Below are 17,705 nucleotides of genomic sequence, written 5' to 3'. Positions count from 1 at the left end.
TCCGATTACAAATCGGGCATTTTTTGAAACCCGAAGCCATGTCAGTATCGACAGCCGTTGATGAAAAAATTTTGTGAGAAAAAGTATCATTTTTACAAAGGTAAAAAAAGGTAAAAAAAGTGAGATCCTGAATGGGAAAAGAATTGACTTTTTAGTCAGAATAGTGAGTAAAACTCACAGAGCTTCTATCCCCGCGATGCTTTTAGCAGCGCGGAAAAACGAAGACTAGAGTGAGACCCCTGTGGCAGAGAATATCATGGCATGCTGGGCATGCTCAGTGGCCTCACAGTGCCAGTCAAAAGTTTCTAGAAACTTTGACAGAAGTTTTCCCGCAATAGGGCTCTGTCAGTGACGTCACCCATATGTGAGGACTAGCATCCTGCTTGTCCTGGGATAATACCACTTTCCTGTTAGACCACAGACAAGTACACTTTGGCTGTGGTCCTGTGCATAACCAACAGGGATCAAACCAGGAACAAGAACATCTTAACCTCGGTTGCCTACATCATTACAAAAAGCTTGGTCACTTCTTGTATTATCCCAGGCTTGCAACAGAAATAAATGTAAAGATTTCTGTGCAATACTGAGAACCCCTTCAATAAAATTCAGACCAGCTTTAACAAACAGGTATTTGACTCTACTAATCCACCCGCTCTGACATCAGCTCTTTTCATTCTTACAGACTGCACCACTAATGGATAAATCCTTTTACTCTGCCTCAAAGTACCAATTTTCCTTGCATTGCAAAACACCCAAAATTTACACAGCTATCGTCTGTCTTCCACTGCTGCAATTATGATTCAACTTTTTTTTTTTTTTTGATCTGGCAGTTTCCTCCTTCTCCTTTGGGCTTTCAGCTCAGTCGATCCAGGGCTGGGGATCTGGTGCCATTTACAAATATCTGGGGGTTTCCCCCCCATATTTTAATCTTCTTTGCAACTTACCTAGCCCATCTTCAGCTGGGGGTCACAGAGTCCTGACATAACCATGTTGTCCCGTCCCCCTCCCACCTCTTCCAGGGGCAGTGAATGCATCCCCAGCCCTGCTCGACCGAGGGTTCGAAAAACCTGATCCAGGAATCGGCACTGCCACTGAACCGCCAGGCCTACCCATAATTCAGTTTATAATAATATGATTACAATCCCAAATGTTGAAAAGAAAATGCATTTACTGTTTAAAAAAAAAAGCAATCTTACTATCAGGTGACAAACGTTCCACATTCTATTAAGCTCAGTTGCAGCTGTTAGGTTAAACAAGGGATGATTCATGCCCTCTATTTTTCTCTGCTACCCCCATACTAGGTATCTCTATAGAAGCAGAACAGTTGTGTATTGGTACTGTCAGAATACTGAAGACAGGGAGACATTTAAAGAGGGTGCTATATATGTCGATGCACTGGAGCCTGGACACTTCCATTACAAAAAGTTTCTCTCATCTATACAGCTCATTTCACAAGAGGAACAAGTTCATGAGAATTTCATATGTTTTCTGCCTCTTCAATTAAGTCATTAACAGGACTCAGCACAAAAAGTGGCAGCAGCTTATATTCTCCAGTCAAGTCATCTGCCAGCAATGGCAGCTCGCAAGGCTCCTGCTGGATCACATGCTCACTTATGTTAGTAGGTGTCAATAGTGGTGACGTTTCAGTGCTGTTCTCAGCGAGAGAAACACCAGCTTTGCCCTCCAATGCTGCTAGAAGGTCTTCTGTACCATCACACTCTCTGCCATGCTCATTAAAAGGTAGCTCTTCAAAGCAGGAAAGCACTGGGTTGCCTCTGTATTGCATCAACTGCTTATCTGTGAACACAATTGTAAGTGTGTTGAGACTGCACATCAGAGGGAGTCAGTGGGGAAAAACATGTTTTCTATTAAATGGCTATTTGTTACTAGCTTTCTGGACTGTAAATCCTATCCAGCTGAATACATGTTCAAGCAGGGGTATCTAAAGGGTAAGATTAAGGAACACATCATGCTTTACTGTACACATATGCCCCAAACCGCCCATCACAGGTCCATGGTTGAGAAACTGCCTGCAGTTCTGTACACTCCCTGCCACCATTCCAGTGACTATTCTCCAACACTTTTTCACCACCTCAGGAAAAGCTGCATCACACATTTACAAACAGATGAAGCTATCTGATGCTTTCATCACACACACAAAGCATGAACACACCCAGGGTAAACAGCCACTCGTCTATATTTTGTTCACCCTCAAGTGTCTGGAGCAGGGTGTACAGCCTACTCTGTTTTCGGTGTCACATATCCTGATGTTTTTGCAATGGGATCTGGTTAAAGGTTTCTGGAGGAAAAGTCCATAACACATTATTAGCTAGGTAGATTAAAAAAAAAAGCTATTACTATTCCTGGGAGCAACAGATTTACTTTACATGATCTGCTGGGTACTTGTGAACCCAAGGTCCATTGAACCCGAATGGCCACTTTCGGGTTCGATGGACCGTAGTCTTACCCAGCATGGCAGGCGTGGAAACCTTCTTTAAGGTTGAACCTCTCAGTACTATTCATCTGCCATCAGGGGTTGCTTTTCCCATGATGCTTGTGAGACACACTGAATAGTACAGTTTACACTAGTGCCTGCAATAAGTGAACTGTGAACTTATGCCTCAAATCATGTGACACTGCAAAAAAAAACAAAAACAAGAAAAACTGCTGTCTTCATATCAATTAAGGAGAAATTACTACTTATCTGATAATTTCCTTTCTTCTAAAGAAGGCAGGCCAATCCACACCAGTGGGATGTACCAAAACTACTTCTGAAAAAGGTGGGAGGCTGACTGCGGTCACCATAGACACTGCATGCATAGGAAGCTGCGTTCTCCTAAGCCCTAACTTCCAAGTGATAATGCTTGGCAAAAGCATGTAAGGAGGACCACCTCACTGCTTGGCAAATCTCGATGGGAGACAACCGCCAAAGCTCCGCCCACAAAGCTCTATTGGAATTGCCCCTGATCTGTCTAGGTATGTCTAGGCATGATGACCTCTTTCACCCAACGGGTTATAGTTATCTGCGTTGCCGGTTCTCCTTTTTTACCTCCACCATGGAGCTCAAACAGTCAATCAGACTTCCTAAAAGAGCGAGTAATCTTCAAATACCGCACCAGATGCAGCTTGACATTCAAGGCCTGCAACTGATGCGAATCATGCACACTTCTATCATTGTTCAGTATGGGCAGGGAAATAGACTGATTCAAATGAAATTCTGAAACTACTTTTGGCAAAAAAAGAGAAGGTACAGTCCTAAACTGTACTGCTCCTGGAGTCATTCGAAGAAAACAGCTCACAGCAAGAAATAGCTTGCAGCTCAGAGACCCAGCGTGCCAACTAGATTGCTAACAAAAAACAAGCTGTTTTCAAGATGAGCAGCTGTAAAGACAGACCCGCCAAAAATTCAAGACCAGAATCAAGTCCCAAAGAGGCACTGGTAACTGCAAGGGAGGACTCAGATGCTTAACTCCTTTCAAAAACCTGGATGACAGGACGGGAAGAAAAGGGTCTGCCATTGATCTGCCCCCTATAGCAAGCAAGAGCAACTACCTGCACCTTCAGAGTGCTTAAGGCCAAGCCTTTCTGTAAAAATTCCATTATCAGTGGAATTTCAACTTTAAGAGGGTGAGAACCTCGCACCTCACACCAGCTCTCAAACCCTAACTTAAGCTAGAGGTATAGAAAGCTTCCGGTCTCGGAGCAAGGTGGAAATCACTGCAGAAGAGTAACTACGCTTCAACAACCGAGCCCTCTCAAGGGCCAAATCGTAAGATGAAACTGACCTGGATCATTGCGCAGTATGAGCCCCTGATGCAATAGTTCCTTCCTGAGCGGCAGTCAAAGGACTGTCCACAAGTAGACTCTGAAGATCGGCATACCATGGCCTCCAAAGATACGGTTTCAGTCTGAGTCGCGATATCCTGAATGACTCTGCCTATCATTGACCATGGTGGGAAGGCATATAACACCCTACTCCGTGGTCAAACCTGAATGAGAGCATCGATTCCCAGTGCTCTCGAACTTTCGTGTTGTTGGAGATCACCAGTAAGTTGAAAGACCTTGTCTGCCAACTCCCATTTTTCTGGATCCAAGACCCGTCTGCTGAGAAAGTTGGCCCTTACATTTCTGTTCCTGGCAATGTGGGAGGCGGATATGTCCTGGAGATGCTGTACTGCCCACAGTGACACCTGTTGGCTTCTGGTTCCGCCTTGATGATTGATGTAGGCCACTGTAGTGGTATTATCCGACATTATCCTTACTGCTTGAGCTGCCAGCCACTTGGCGAACTGGAAGCATGCCAGTCAAACTGCATGCGTTTCCAATCAATTGACGGTCCACAACCCAGAAAACTCGCCTCCGTCATGAGCACTAAGCAGTCCAGTGTCTCCAAGGAAACCCCCTTCCTGAGATGATCTGCTTGTAACCACCACTGTAACTGGACGCTCACCTCCAACGGCAAGTGGAGTCTCACCGTGTACTCCTGCAACTGCAGAATCCATTGGGAGAACGACGAGCGCTTAAGTGGTTGCATGTATGCCCTCGCCCAGAGGGCTACATATAATGAGGCTACCATCGATCCCAATACCTGCAGATAAGACCACATCGTCTGGCAACTAGTCCATCTCAAGGCCTGAACTTGAGAAAGTAACTTCTGAATGTGACTTTCCGCTATAAACTCTCTCTCCTGCTCCATATTGACTCACATACTGAGATACTCTAGCGTCTGAGACAGCTGTAATCTGCTCTTGGCCAAGTTCTCCACTCAGTCTAGCTCCTGAAGCAAGGAGAACACCTTGCGAAATGCCAAGTGACTCTCTTCTGTACTTTAGGCCTGAAACAACCAGTCGCCCAGAAAACGGATGGACCAGGATGCCATCCTTGCAAAGAGATGCCACTACCACCAATATGACCTTTGAGAAGGTCCGGGATGCAGTAGCCAGTCCAAAGGGCAGGGACTGAAATTGATAAGGATGTCCCAGAACAGCGCATCAGAGGAACAGTTGATGTTCCTGGTGAATGGGAATATGTATATAGGCCTCCATCAAGTCGAGAGACATGAGAAATTTCTCTGTTTGTATTGCCTCGTATTTTTTTTGCGATCTGGGGTTAGGAATTATGGCCATCAAATCCAACAGCCTCCTAAATGTAGTCGCCAGTGTCACTCTCTTCTGTAAAGAGTTGCATGGAGAGACCATAAATGAATCCATAGGATCTTGGAGAACGTCTAGAACATAGCCGTCCTTTACTACCCTCCAGGACTCACTGGTCCATCGTAATCTTGCCCCACCTTTGATAAAAATGAGATAGAAACATAGAAATGATGGCAGAAAAGGACCAAATGATCCACCCAGTCTGCCCAGTAAGCTTATGCCACTATTTGCTGCACTGTGCTTATTATCAGTTTTCCAGACTGTAAAAGTCAGGGCCCTCGGATGCTGTTTGAATCCAATTTCCCTTAACCGTGGAACCAGAGAGCAATGTTGGAGTTGCATCAAAAGTATCAAGCTTAATGATTAAGGGTAGTAAGCACAGCAACAGCAATTTACTCCCATGTTTTTGTTTTTTTTTTAATTTAGTAATCTTTTTATTATTGAATTAACAGTTTTACACATGCAGGAACATAGTACAAAAAGTGCAGGAGAATACAGGTAGTTATACACTTAGGCTTCGAAACAAAATGAAATGTGTGGTTTCTTCAGGAATCAAGGAAATCTGTTAAGGCTTGCCAAATAGCATGCACTTGCTTCTTCTGGCACAGTTTAACTGCTACAGCTACTTCATATCTATAAACCATGCTTGATTCAGTCTTTTCCTGCACATGAAAGTCTCTCTCTATGCAGGCACTGTGAGGGTCATTTTCCAACAGTCCACATAGGCTGAAATCTGAAGGTACTTTTTTATCCGCAGACTTTAGCGAGAATTATCAGAGTGGATTTATTGCTTGTGAAATTCACGGGTGTGTGCATGACTATCGCCGATACACACACACAGTTAAACTTGCTCTGGACAAGGTTTCACTTTTCTTTTTTTCTTCTTTATTCAGTTTATTCAGTTTATTCAGTTTACAGAAGAAACGAAAAAACCCAAGTCATTATCCAAAACAACAGTTAATAAACCAATTGGCAGGAAAGTCTGCAACTATATGACAATAATGTACAAAACTAAAGACAAAGAGATATCTAATTCTCCCCCCCATCCAAACCTCCCTGCCCTCCAATCTCTAGGAGCCGATAAGACCATCATAGAATAACAGGCAGATGAGGACCTGTCTGGGGTAATGTCAATGTTGTCTGTGGCAGAGGTAGCATTTGAAGGGGGTAGCACCGCTGGCAGAGAAAATCTGTCCTTAAAGGAGGGGGGCAAGTTACCCCCATGTTTATTTGTTCCCCAAACCGTAAAAGTCGGGGCTCTCGTTGGTTGCTGTCGGAATCCAATTCCCCTTTTCCCACTGCCAATGAAGTAGAGAGCAATGATGGAGTTGCATTAACATTATCATTAGTTAAGGGTGGCAACTGCCACACCAGCAAGTTACCCCCGGTTACCGCCACCTATCTCCTGATCCAGGAGGTGATCCCGCAGCCCTTCATTGCGAAGATTAAGATGCTCTGGCCCCAGAGCCCGCATCTTTACAAGGCTTCTTAGGCCACAAGGACTAAGATCTTCCAAAGGGATGAAACTTTTGAGTAGATGTCCTTTGTAAGGATGAAACCGACGGGAATCCCTGGAGCAGCCTTTCACACGAAAAAGGACGCAACTCCATGTTCTTGTCCTCAGACACCAGAGGAACCTTGAATTCGTCCCAGCTATTTGCCATCTTCTCCAACTCACTCCCAAATAAAAGAAAACCTTTAAAGGGTGCCTAGCCGCTATCATGGAAGCCACCACTCCAGCAGCCATCCATGACAAGTCACAGACTGCATTGGCTAATAATGCGGTTCCTGGTCCATCTCAGATCCACCAGTGGACCCCACTGAGAAAGACGCAAACCAGCCTGAGCCACCAGGCAGCAACAAGAAGCAATTTGCAACTTCACTACCATAGCTTCAAAGGCCTGTTTAAGGGTAGCCTCCTATCCTGAGCATCTTTTAGCACTGCCCTTCCTTCCACCAGAATAGTGGTTTGCTTGGTAACAGGAAACGTAACTGTTCCCTTGCCTCCAGGTCCAAGGGGTACAAACCTGCCAAAGCGTGCCACCCCCCTTCAAAACTTGTCTCTGGGACATCCCATTCAAAGTCAATTAACTGTTGAATTGGATCCAGGTGGGGAAAGAAATTGGACGCTTTGCGTAAAGTGACCAATCTGGGATCTTTCTTTTGTAAGACCCTTCTTAACAGATTGCTACACCGGCGCCCCTTCAGAAAGGTCTGCAGGCCCTTGAAAAATTCCACCATCTTATAAATAATGATGATGGGTTTCTTTCTGATGGTTTCCACCCAGGAGAAGGACGATGGAGCCATACCGAGGCACATAGGCCCAAACCTGGCATCCAAGCCCTCTCTTGGGGATGCCTCTACCACCAGGAACAAGGGAAGGAGGGTAACTATCTGCCATGTCACCTCCCACGCCATTTCCCTCCCAACATCTGCAAGATCTATAGTAACCAAGTCGCTTGAGCATCTAAACAGCACTGACAGAGGCATAGAGAGAGCAATGGCTGAATTGCCCTTGTATGGCAAGCCTCACAGTCAGCAAGCTGCTCAGACCTTTTCGTCCCTGGCGCCATAATTTTCCTGAACTCGGCTCTAGGTGGCTACCTGCTCGCTCTCCAAGGGCTCCCGGGTGTACCCGCGCATATACACGTTCAGAACTAGGCCACAGTCGTATGCGCACAAGTATCCGTGCATGTGCAAGCTCAAGACTAGGCTACGGTCGTACACGCATAAGCACTCACACGCGCTGTCAGGAACTAGACTGCAGTCTTACGTGCACAAGCACCTGCATGCGCCCATGCCAGCATACTGATATGTGGTGAGAATGCGCGCACTGTTAAGCGTGCAGGAATAAAAAAACGCTACCACAGCCTATCACACAGCTGACTAAACCAAGCCTGAGAAACGGGGCCTAGCCAAAAGCTGCTCAATTCACTGAGCCTGAGCTACCTCCACTCATCACTAACTCCCCAGAGAAGTGAGAGGGGAAAAAAAGGGTAAGAGGCGCAGTAGAAAATGCAGAGGAAAGAAGGACCCGGTGGGTGGGGGGGAGGGGGGAAGAGGGGACCAAAAACTTCCCTACTCTTTTTTCTTACCTTAGCTCAGTTTTTTCTTTTTTTTACCTGGTTGAGAGCACCATCGGGTCACTGGCTACAGGGGGAGAGGGCCCAAGCCTTCACCGCTGAGCACTTCTTTGTCCTCTTTTCCTTTTTTTTTTTTAATAGTCTGTGCCTTTTGGTCTGGCTTCCAGACTTAAAAGCGCTCAACTGAAGGAAGAACCAAACTGGCATCACCTCAGGAACTCAAACAGTATGTCTGAATCTTCCCCTAATCTTCTATGTTCAGGTTTTCTTTTTTGTTTTGTTTTTTTTAACCACAAACAATCCCCACAAGATGCATGTCCACCATCTGCTGGAGACAGAATATTGGCAATCTGATGTCGGGGCAGGGCTATATGTCAGTGATATCAGAGAGTCAGCTTTACTCAGTCTCTATCTGCTGGTAGGCATGCATAATCCACTGGTGTGGATTGGCCTGCTCGAGTGCAGAGGAAAAACTCACCTTTGTTTTCAGCCCCTTCAGATTCACTTGGCTGCACTTCCTCACTGCTTTCTGTCAACACCTGCAAGTTAAAAGAAGAAATCCTCTGGTAACTCAATAAATCAAGTTCTGAAGAATTCAAACAAATGTCCTAATGTAAAATTACTCCTAACAGCACAATGTCAAGTCATATCTGCAGGATGCAATGGCCTTCACTGCGTCAGCAGAAGAATTATTCACAGTTGTACACACGCATCCCTTCCTCATATGTGGTCTGGAAGGCTCATATACTGTATCTTAGGATAATTTTTATGTTGGTCTAATAGAAGCTATCACAATCTGCAAAGGATCCAAGATCAACATGACACCAGAATTCAGCATTACAGAATGGAAGATTCTGCAATTTGCTGCAGGACTCAACAGTTCAGAAATCTGACAAAAAAAAAAGAAAAGGGAACAGCCAGGCAACATTTAAAGAGAAAAAACAGATTTCCATGCTGGCAGTTTTAAACATTTTTACTGAAAATCATACAAATGGCGGGAAGGTTCAAGTGAAGAGCAATCTCTAGAAAACAACTCCCAGTCTTTTTTTCAAATACAAACGACTCAGTGTGCTGCGGCAGTCAAAAAAGCTAACAGAATGTTAGGAATTATTAGGAAGGGAATGGTTAATAAAACGGAAAATGTCATAATGCCTCTATATCGCTCCATGGTGAGACCGCACCTTGAGAACTGTGTACAATTCTGGTCGCCACATCTCAAAAAAGATATAGTTACACTGGAGAAGACACAGAGAAGGGCGACCAAAATGATAAAGGGGATAGAACAGCTCCTCTATGAGGAAAGGTTAAGAGGTTTGGGCTGTTCAGCTTGGAGAAGAGACGCTGAAGGGGGATATGATAGAGGTGTTTAAAATCATGAGAGGTCTAGAATGGGTAAATGTGAATTGGTTATTTACTCTTTCGGATAATAGAAGACTAGGGGGCATTCCATGAAGTTAGCAAGTAGCACATTTAAAACTAATTGGAGAAAATTCTTTTTCACTCTACGCACAATTAAGCTCTGGAATTTGTTGCCACAGGATGTGATTAGTGCAGTTAGTGTATCGGGGTTTAAAAAAGATTTGGATAAGTTCTTGGAGAAGTCCATTATCTGCTATTAATCAAGTTGATTTAGGGAATAGCCACTGCTATTACTGGTATCAGTAGCACGGGATCTACTTAGTGTTTGTGTACTTGCAGGTTCTTATGGCCTGGATTAGCCACTGTTGGAAACAGGATGCTGGGCTTGATGGACCCTTGGTCTGACCCAGTATGGCAATTTCTTATGTTCTTATGATCTTCCTGCTTGTCTGTGTCCGATATTACATAAAAATAGAACAGGATGGCAGCCTGAGGGGCAACATCCCATAAAGTGCCACACTTTTCATGTGTTATAGGTAAATTTGAAAATTCCAAGAGCAAAAAGACAAAATTACAAGGATTATGTCACAAAAATACTCTCTCTCAATACTCTCCCTGTGTAAGCAAGTATTTCCCTCTACATCAGGAATAGCCTAGTGGTTAGAACAGTGGACTATGAACCAGGAGACCAGGGTTCGAGTCCTGCTATCGCTCCTTGTGACCTTGGGCAAGTCACTTTACCCTACATTGCCTCAGGTACAAAAACTTAGATTGAAAGCCCTCTGGGGATAGAGAAATACCTACAGTACCTGAATGTAAACTGGTGTGATATCTCAATTGAGATGAATGTCGGTATATAAAAATAACAAATAAATAATACATCAGAAGTAATACTATAAATATTAGGATGTGAATTTAGCAGCAGTAAGTGGCTAAATGACAGCTTAAATTAGGTTTTAACCATTTAAGATTCTTAGGCTACGGCTCACAGTGTTACCAGCGCTTTAGGGCTGCAAGGAGCACATACAGGAAAGAGGTGTGTCTGCACTTACCACCAGGAATCGCCCCTGGGCACACCGTCAAGTACAAGCTGCTACAACTGGCTCCAAACCAGCCCTCTGGCAATTTATACCACCACTTACATGCAGCAAACTGCCAGTTCATTTGGAGTCCAGATAAATCTATAAATCACAAAAAAGAAGCCACCTTCCACCTCTTATTGGAGTTAATTATTTCAACCAGTTCTCCTAGAAAAGGGGTTCCCAATCTTTTTGGGAGTGTGGACCCCTTTTCAAGCACCAAAATTTTCGTGGACCCCTGTATATGCTTCTCTCATTTTTATCTGTAGTTATGTGCCATATATAGAAAAGTTATTAATATAATAAAAATATAATTACATGCATACCAGACTCATTCATAATATATAAAACTTATTAAATAATGCTTACTAATATAAACAGAATACATACAATTGCGAAGCATGGCAGGAAATAAGGAAGAATATACTCATATTTACTAACTTATGTAGTAACTACAGGTACCCACAGAGTTAGATTTGGACCGATTGGAGAGGAATGGACTGGTGGAGGAAGCAGGGTAAGAGAGACAGAGAGACAGACTGGCAGAGATGGATTAGAGGAAGGAGAGAGAAACTGGTGGGGGACTGGTAGAGGGAGAGTGGGGAAAATGGACTGCTGGAGGGAGCGAGAGAGAGAGAAAGTCTGATGGGGATAGACTGGAAGAGAAAGAATGCGACTGGTGGAAATGGACTGGAGAAAAAGCATGACTGGAGAGAGAGAGCATGACTGGAGAAAGAGAGCATGAAAAAGCATGACTGGAGAGAGAAAGAGCGCAACTGGCAAGGATGTACTGAAGAAGAAAGAGCAACTGGCAGGAATGAACTGATGGAGGTGGCAGGGTGAGAGAGAGAGAGAGACTGGCAGAAATGAACTGATGGGGGGTGAGAAAAACTGGTGGGTGGCTAGTAGAGGGAGAGTGAGTGGTGGAAATAGAATGGTAGAGGGAGGAAGAGAGAGACTGGTGAGGATGGATTAGTGGAGAGAGAACAACTAGTAGGACTGGACTGGTGGGGAGAGAGTGGAACAGAGCAACTGGTGGGGGCTGGACTGGTGGGGGTGAGAAAGAGTGACTTGTGGGGATGGACTGGTGGGGGGAGAGCGGGAGACTGGTTGGGATGGACTGAGAATCAAAGAGAGCGAGAGACTGAATGGGAAGGGCGAAGGAGGGATGTTTGAGACAGGCCCTTATCACTAAAAGAAAAATGTGGAGAGAGGTTTGGTGCACATATTTCACCTGTAAAACCCACCCTGTTAGTTTCATCATGACAGGGGTCCAATGGCTCTCGTCACACCTGCCTGTTACCAAATTCCATATATGCAGAGACAGGACACCTCCAGCTCACAAAGCATGAGGCACTGCTACAAACATTTTGCACCATTATCGCAAGGTTTCTAGGCATGCATCTCAAAACTGAAGAAACTTCTAAGTAACAAAACAAAAACCCCTAGTCAGTTTCAACCACTAAGTAAAACTACTACTAAAATTATTCAACAGCATCAATAAAAAATTATTCTACATAAGAGTGGGACAAATCCCAATATAAAACCTGCATTTCACATTCTACAGTACTCTGGATTGGTAGAATTGAAGGTTCCATAGGGATGTCAAATACCTTAGGAGACACATCACTTTTGCTTGAGGATTTGGCTCTTTTCTCACTTCCAGTTTAAAAAGCACTGTGCAGAGATTAAGGGGTCTACCCTTCGTCCAGCACTAGAGCACATAAAAAAAGCAAATGCCGAAGAAAAATGCGCATGGTGCATCATTGGGACATGCTATATCATCGGCACACAGAGCATCAAAGCCTCCAGCCCACAGCGCAGACAAGGGTGCAACTTTGACCACAGTGCGAAGACAATGCATGGAACACACAAATTCACAGAAAAGTCACATGAATCGGCGGGGCACAAATCCAACCAAGGAAATGGAAGGATTAAAGCCCTGCTCTACTAGACCACCATTCTGAGCCAGTTCTTAAAACTTGGAAAAAGAACTGTCACGTGATATATTAAGGGCAGCTATTCCACCACCCAAAATACCTCTGGCTACATATTCATCAGGTGTGCCAGTCTACCCATTTCTGGCCACTTTTCTCCAGCCAATGATGGCATCTGCTATGTGGCAACAGGGCTTCCGCCTGTAAACTCCAGATCTGTTTAGCTTGGTTATCCCTATCTCACTGCAGCCAAGTGAGTATCCAGACCAAGGTTTAGTCCCAGAAGAAGTTGCTCCTCTAGTATCACTGGACAGTGATCACATCTTCTTCAGGAAGCGCTGTTTCGCCCTTTCTAGAGAATTTGCCACCCCCTCCAAGTCCAGTGCGGAGCATTCATCACCTGGCCTCCCATTACCCTTGCTGCCTTTGGTTGATTCTACAAGGGAGTCCCCCAGCAGTTCCACAGGGCTGCCATCAGAACCATCAGAACACACTTCATCTCCAGAAGACCTACCCTATTCTAGGTTCATGAAAAGTTGGCCTCTGAAGTTGGCCTGTTGAAGAGAATTGGTGGGCTATTTTCTTGGCTCTCGCATTAAGCCTTGGGGACATGTGGCTGCAGTCCCGACAATTTGCCTGGTCGTGGTCTGGGCCTAGACAAAGGTAACACGTTTTAGCTGTTAGTAATGGACATTATGTGTCTGCAGATGCAATATTTGAAGCCTGGGACTACTGCTGGGGGACTCCCTTGTAGAATCAACCAAAGGCAGCAAGGGTAATGGGAGGCCAGGTGATGAATGCTCCGCACTGGACTTGGAGGGGGTGGCAAATTCTCTAGAAAGGGCGAAACAGCGCTTCCTGAAGAAGATGTGATCACTGTCCAGTGATACTAGAGGAGCAACTTCTTCTGGGACTAAACCTTGGTCTGGATACTCACTTGGCTGCAGTGAGATAGGGATAACCAAGCTAAACAGATCTGGAGTTTACAGGCGGAAGCCCTGTTGCCACATAGCAGATGCCATCATTGGCTGGAGAAAAGTGGCCAGAAATGGGTAGACTGGCACACCTGATGAATATGTAGCCAGAGGTATTTTGGGTGGTGGAATAGCTGCCCTTAATATATCACGTGACAGTTCTTTTTCCAAGTTTTAAGAACTGGCTCAGAATGGTGGTCTAGTAGAGCAGGGCTTTAATCCTTCCATTTCCTTGGTTGGATTTGTGCCCCGCCGATTCATGTGACTTTTCTGTGAATTTGTGTGTTCCATGCATTGTCTTCGCACTGTGGTCAAAGTTGCACCCTTGTCTGCGCTGTGGGCTGGAGGCTTTGATGCTCTGTGTGCCGATGATATAGCATGTCCCAATGATGCACCATGCGCATTTTTCTTCGGCATTTGCTTTTTTTATGTGCTCTAGTGCTGGACGAAGGGTAGACCCCTTAATCTCTGCACAGTGCTTTTTAGAGTGGGAATCTGGCCATGCACCTGGTGAAGCATGTTGCTCATCATGGTTGGTGCTTCAGGTACTGTGTGACGAGGAGTTACCAGCCTGTTGAAGAGAATTGGTGGGCTATTTTCTTGGCTCTCGCATTAAGCCTTGGGGACATGTGGCTGCAGTCCCGACAATTTGCCTCGTCGTGGTCTGGGCCTAGGCAAAGGTAACACGTTTTAGCTGTTAGTAATGGACATTATGTGTCTGCAGATGCAATATTTGAAGCCTGCCATAGGACATAAAGCCATCGTAGCACTGAAAAGTGCTTTTCTTTCAAAAAAATTCAAGAGTCAAAGAGAGAGACAGAATCTCCCATTTCCATGTGAAGCGCGGATGAAGAGAGACTGAAGAGAGTTCTGGAATGCGCATGCTCAGCACACACAAGCTTTAACTGACTTGACTTAGATAATAACCACAGCTATTACTAGCAACGGTAACATGGAATAGACTTAGTTTTGGGGTACTTGCCAGGTTCTTATGGCCTGGATTGGCCACTGTTGGAAACAGGATGCTGGGCTTGATGGACTCTTGGTCTGACCCAGTATGGCATGTTCTTATGTGAAACAACTCTGCAACATGCCAACTAATGATGTCACCCATTGAGCAGCCTGCTTATCGATGGAAAACAAGGATAAGGACATTTCCCCTTACCACTCACTACAAAAAAAAAAAATTCAAATTCTGTTGTCACCTCAGTAACAGCAACACAAACTCCTTTCATTACCAGGAACATTGTATAAGACAAAATCCTGCAAAAAAATGTACTCAGAATCTATAGGAAACCTGCCATGCCCTAACTAGCAGTCTCAAACAGTAACCATCTTACCTATGAAAAGGCAACGCTGCAAATATTAAAACAGGTCCTAAAACACCAATACATGTGCTATTAGGGAAACAGAACAAGTACCTATATAGAAACAACACACTAGTAGAATCACCTGGACCAGATCGTATACACCCCAGAGTTCTGAAGGAACTAAAAAATGAAATTTCAGACCTATTAGTAAAAATTTGTAATCTATCATTACGATAGCTAATGTAACCCAAATATTTAAAAAGGGCTCCAGGGGCGATCCGGGAAACTAAAGACCGGTTAGCCTGACTTCAGTGCCAGGAAAATTAGTGGAAAGTGTTCTAAACATCAAAATCACAGAACATATAGAAAGACATGGTTTAATGGAACAAAGTCAGCATGGCTTTATCCAAGGCAAGTCTTGCCTCACAAATCTGCTTCACTTTTTTGAAGGAGTTAATAAACATGTGGATAAAGGTGAACCGGTAGATGTAGTATACTTGGATTTTCAGAAGGAGTTTGACAAAGTTCCTCATGAGAAGCTTCTAGGAAAAGTAAAAAGTCATGGGATAGGTGGCGATGTCCTTTCGTGGATTGCAAACTGCAGAGAGTAGGATTAAATGGACAATTTTCTCAGTGGAAGGGAGAGGGCAGTGGAGTGCCTCAGGGATCTGTATTGGGACCCTTACTTTTTAATATATTTATAAATGATCTGGAAAGAAATACGACGAGTGAGATAATCAAATTTGCAGATGATACAAAATTGTTCAGAGTAGTTAAATCACAAGCAGATTATGATAAATTGCAGGAAGACCTTGTGAGACTGGAAAATTGGGCATCAAAATGGCAGATGAAATTTAATGTGGATAAGTGCAAGGTGATGCATAAAGGGAAAAATAACCCATGCTATAGTTACACGATGTTAGGTTCCATATTAGGTGCTACAACCCAAGAAAGAGATCTAGGCGTCATAGTGGATAACACAATGAAATCGTCGGTTCAGTGTGCTGCGGCAGTCGAAAAAGCAAATAGAATGTTGGGAATTATTAGGAAGGGAATGGTGAATAAAACTGAAAATGTCATGATGCCTCTGTATCGCTCCATGGTGAGTCCGCACCTTGAATACTGTGTACAATTCTGGTTGCCGCATCTCAAAAAAGATATAATTGCGATGGAGAAGGTACAGAGAAGGGCTACCAAAATGATAAGGGGAATGGAACAGCTCCCCTATGAGGAAATACTAAAGAGGTTAGGACTTTTCAGCTTGGAGAAGAGACGGCTGAGGAGGGTTATGATAGAGGTGTTTAAAATCATGAGAGGTATAGAACGGGTAGATGTGAATCGGTTATTTAACCCCCTCAGCCGTCTCGTCTCCAAGCTGAAAAGTCCTAACCTCTTTAGTCTTTCCTCATAGGGGAGCTGTTCCATTCCCCTTATCATTTTGGTAGCCCTTCTCTGTACCTTCTCCATCGCAATTATATCTTTTTTGAGATGTGGCGACCAGAATTATACACAGTATTCAAGGTGTGGTCTCACCATGGAGCGATACAGAGGCATTATGACATTTTCCGTTTTATTCACCATTCCCTTTCTAATAATTCCCAACATTCTGTTTGCTTTTTTGACTGCCGCAGCACACTGAACCGACGTTCTTATGTTCTTATGGATGTATCTATGGTTAGGACAATTTGGGTAGGGGGATTTCAAAAAGAGATTCCTCGTTTCAGGACAATAAGTCCTCAAGAGATGGGGTGACCTGGAGGCATTCCTGAAGGCGTTGAGTGGCCTGGTGCCACTGCAACCTCAGGGTCCATTGACCGCTGTGCATGTGTAAATGTACCAAGGGAGTGACATGGACAGATGTACCAGGCTCATACCTGCTGGCTCATCTGATTCTCTGCCGCAATGGTTGTCAAGGTGACGGTTCTTTGACGAGGCAGGAAAGTCTTGGCCTGAGCCCTGCAGGGGGACGGAGAGTCCTGTGGCCAGCCCCTCACCCAGGCTGCTGGCAGCCCCATGGCCTCCTTCACACTTCAGCTGCCGGGCTATTTAGTCCAATTGAAGTGATGGGCTGAGATGGGACTTTGGGTAGTTGAAGACGAACCCTAGTGACTCCAGCACCCAGATAGTCACATGCAGGGACTTGACGACCCCTGCCTGAGATGTGCTCTTGACCAGCCAATCGTCCAGATAAGGGAAAACATGCACCCCCAGCCTGCGGAGGTGTGCCGCCAGCACGGCTAGGAATTTTGTGAAGATCCATGGGCTGACGCTATCCACAACGGCAATACCCGATACAGGAAGTGCTGTTTTCCCACCATGAATCGGAGTTACTTCCGGTGACTTGGAAAGATCTTGATGTAAGCGTACGTATACTTCAGATCAAGTGAGCACAGCCAGTCCCCTTTTTGTAAAAAGGGGATCAAGGTGCCCAGAGAAAGCAATCTTGAACTTTTTGACAAATTTGTTCAAGGCCCTTAGGTCTAGGATGGTATAGAGTCCTCCTGTTTTCTTTGGAATCAGGAAGTACCTGGAGTAAAATCCCTGTCCTCTTTGCCCTGGTGGAACAGGCTTGACTGCTCTGGCCATTAAGAGGGAAGAGAAGTAGTACCTCCTGATGTGCTACCGGCCCCCAAAGTGGGCTCAGAGTTCAATTTGGCAGGACATCCAATAGATTCAATTGGTACCCTTGAGGGACAATGGAAAGAACCAACTGGTTTGCGGTTGTACTGGGCCACTGGTTCACAAAGAACCACAGCCTGCCCCCGACCAGAGGGTCCAATGTCCCGGGTACAGGCAAACTGGACTAAGCT

The 17,705-nt window shown here is 44.8% G+C and overlaps 1 protein-coding gene across 2 annotated transcripts in view; it reads right to left on the bottom strand.

Annotated features, from left to right (window-relative positions):
* Positions 1-805: 805 nt before the first annotated feature.
* The window catches only part of LOC115094344 (heat shock factor protein 3-like), an 80,300-nt gene continuing 63,400 nt past the window's right edge, over positions 806-17,705 (bottom strand). For both annotated transcript variants that reach the window (XM_029607297.1, XM_029607296.1), the window contains exons 12-13: positions 8,715-8,775; positions 806-1,797 (exon numbers count right to left, since the gene is read on the bottom strand). In XM_029607297.1, coding sequence (XP_029463157.1) covers positions 1,478-1,797; positions 8,715-8,775 — 381 coding nt within the window. In that variant the 3' untranslated portion in view covers positions 806-1,477. The remainder of the gene's footprint in view (positions 1,798-8,714; positions 8,776-17,705) is intronic.

This window comes from Rhinatrema bivittatum, chromosome 6 (genome assembly GCF_901001135.1).
Source record: "Rhinatrema bivittatum chromosome 6, aRhiBiv1.1, whole genome shotgun sequence".
NCBI lineage: Eukaryota > Metazoa > Chordata > Amphibia > Gymnophiona > Rhinatrematidae > Rhinatrema > Rhinatrema bivittatum.
The sequence above is the reverse complement of the archived record's forward strand: the minus strand, read 5'-3'. Positions and strand labels throughout refer to the sequence as shown.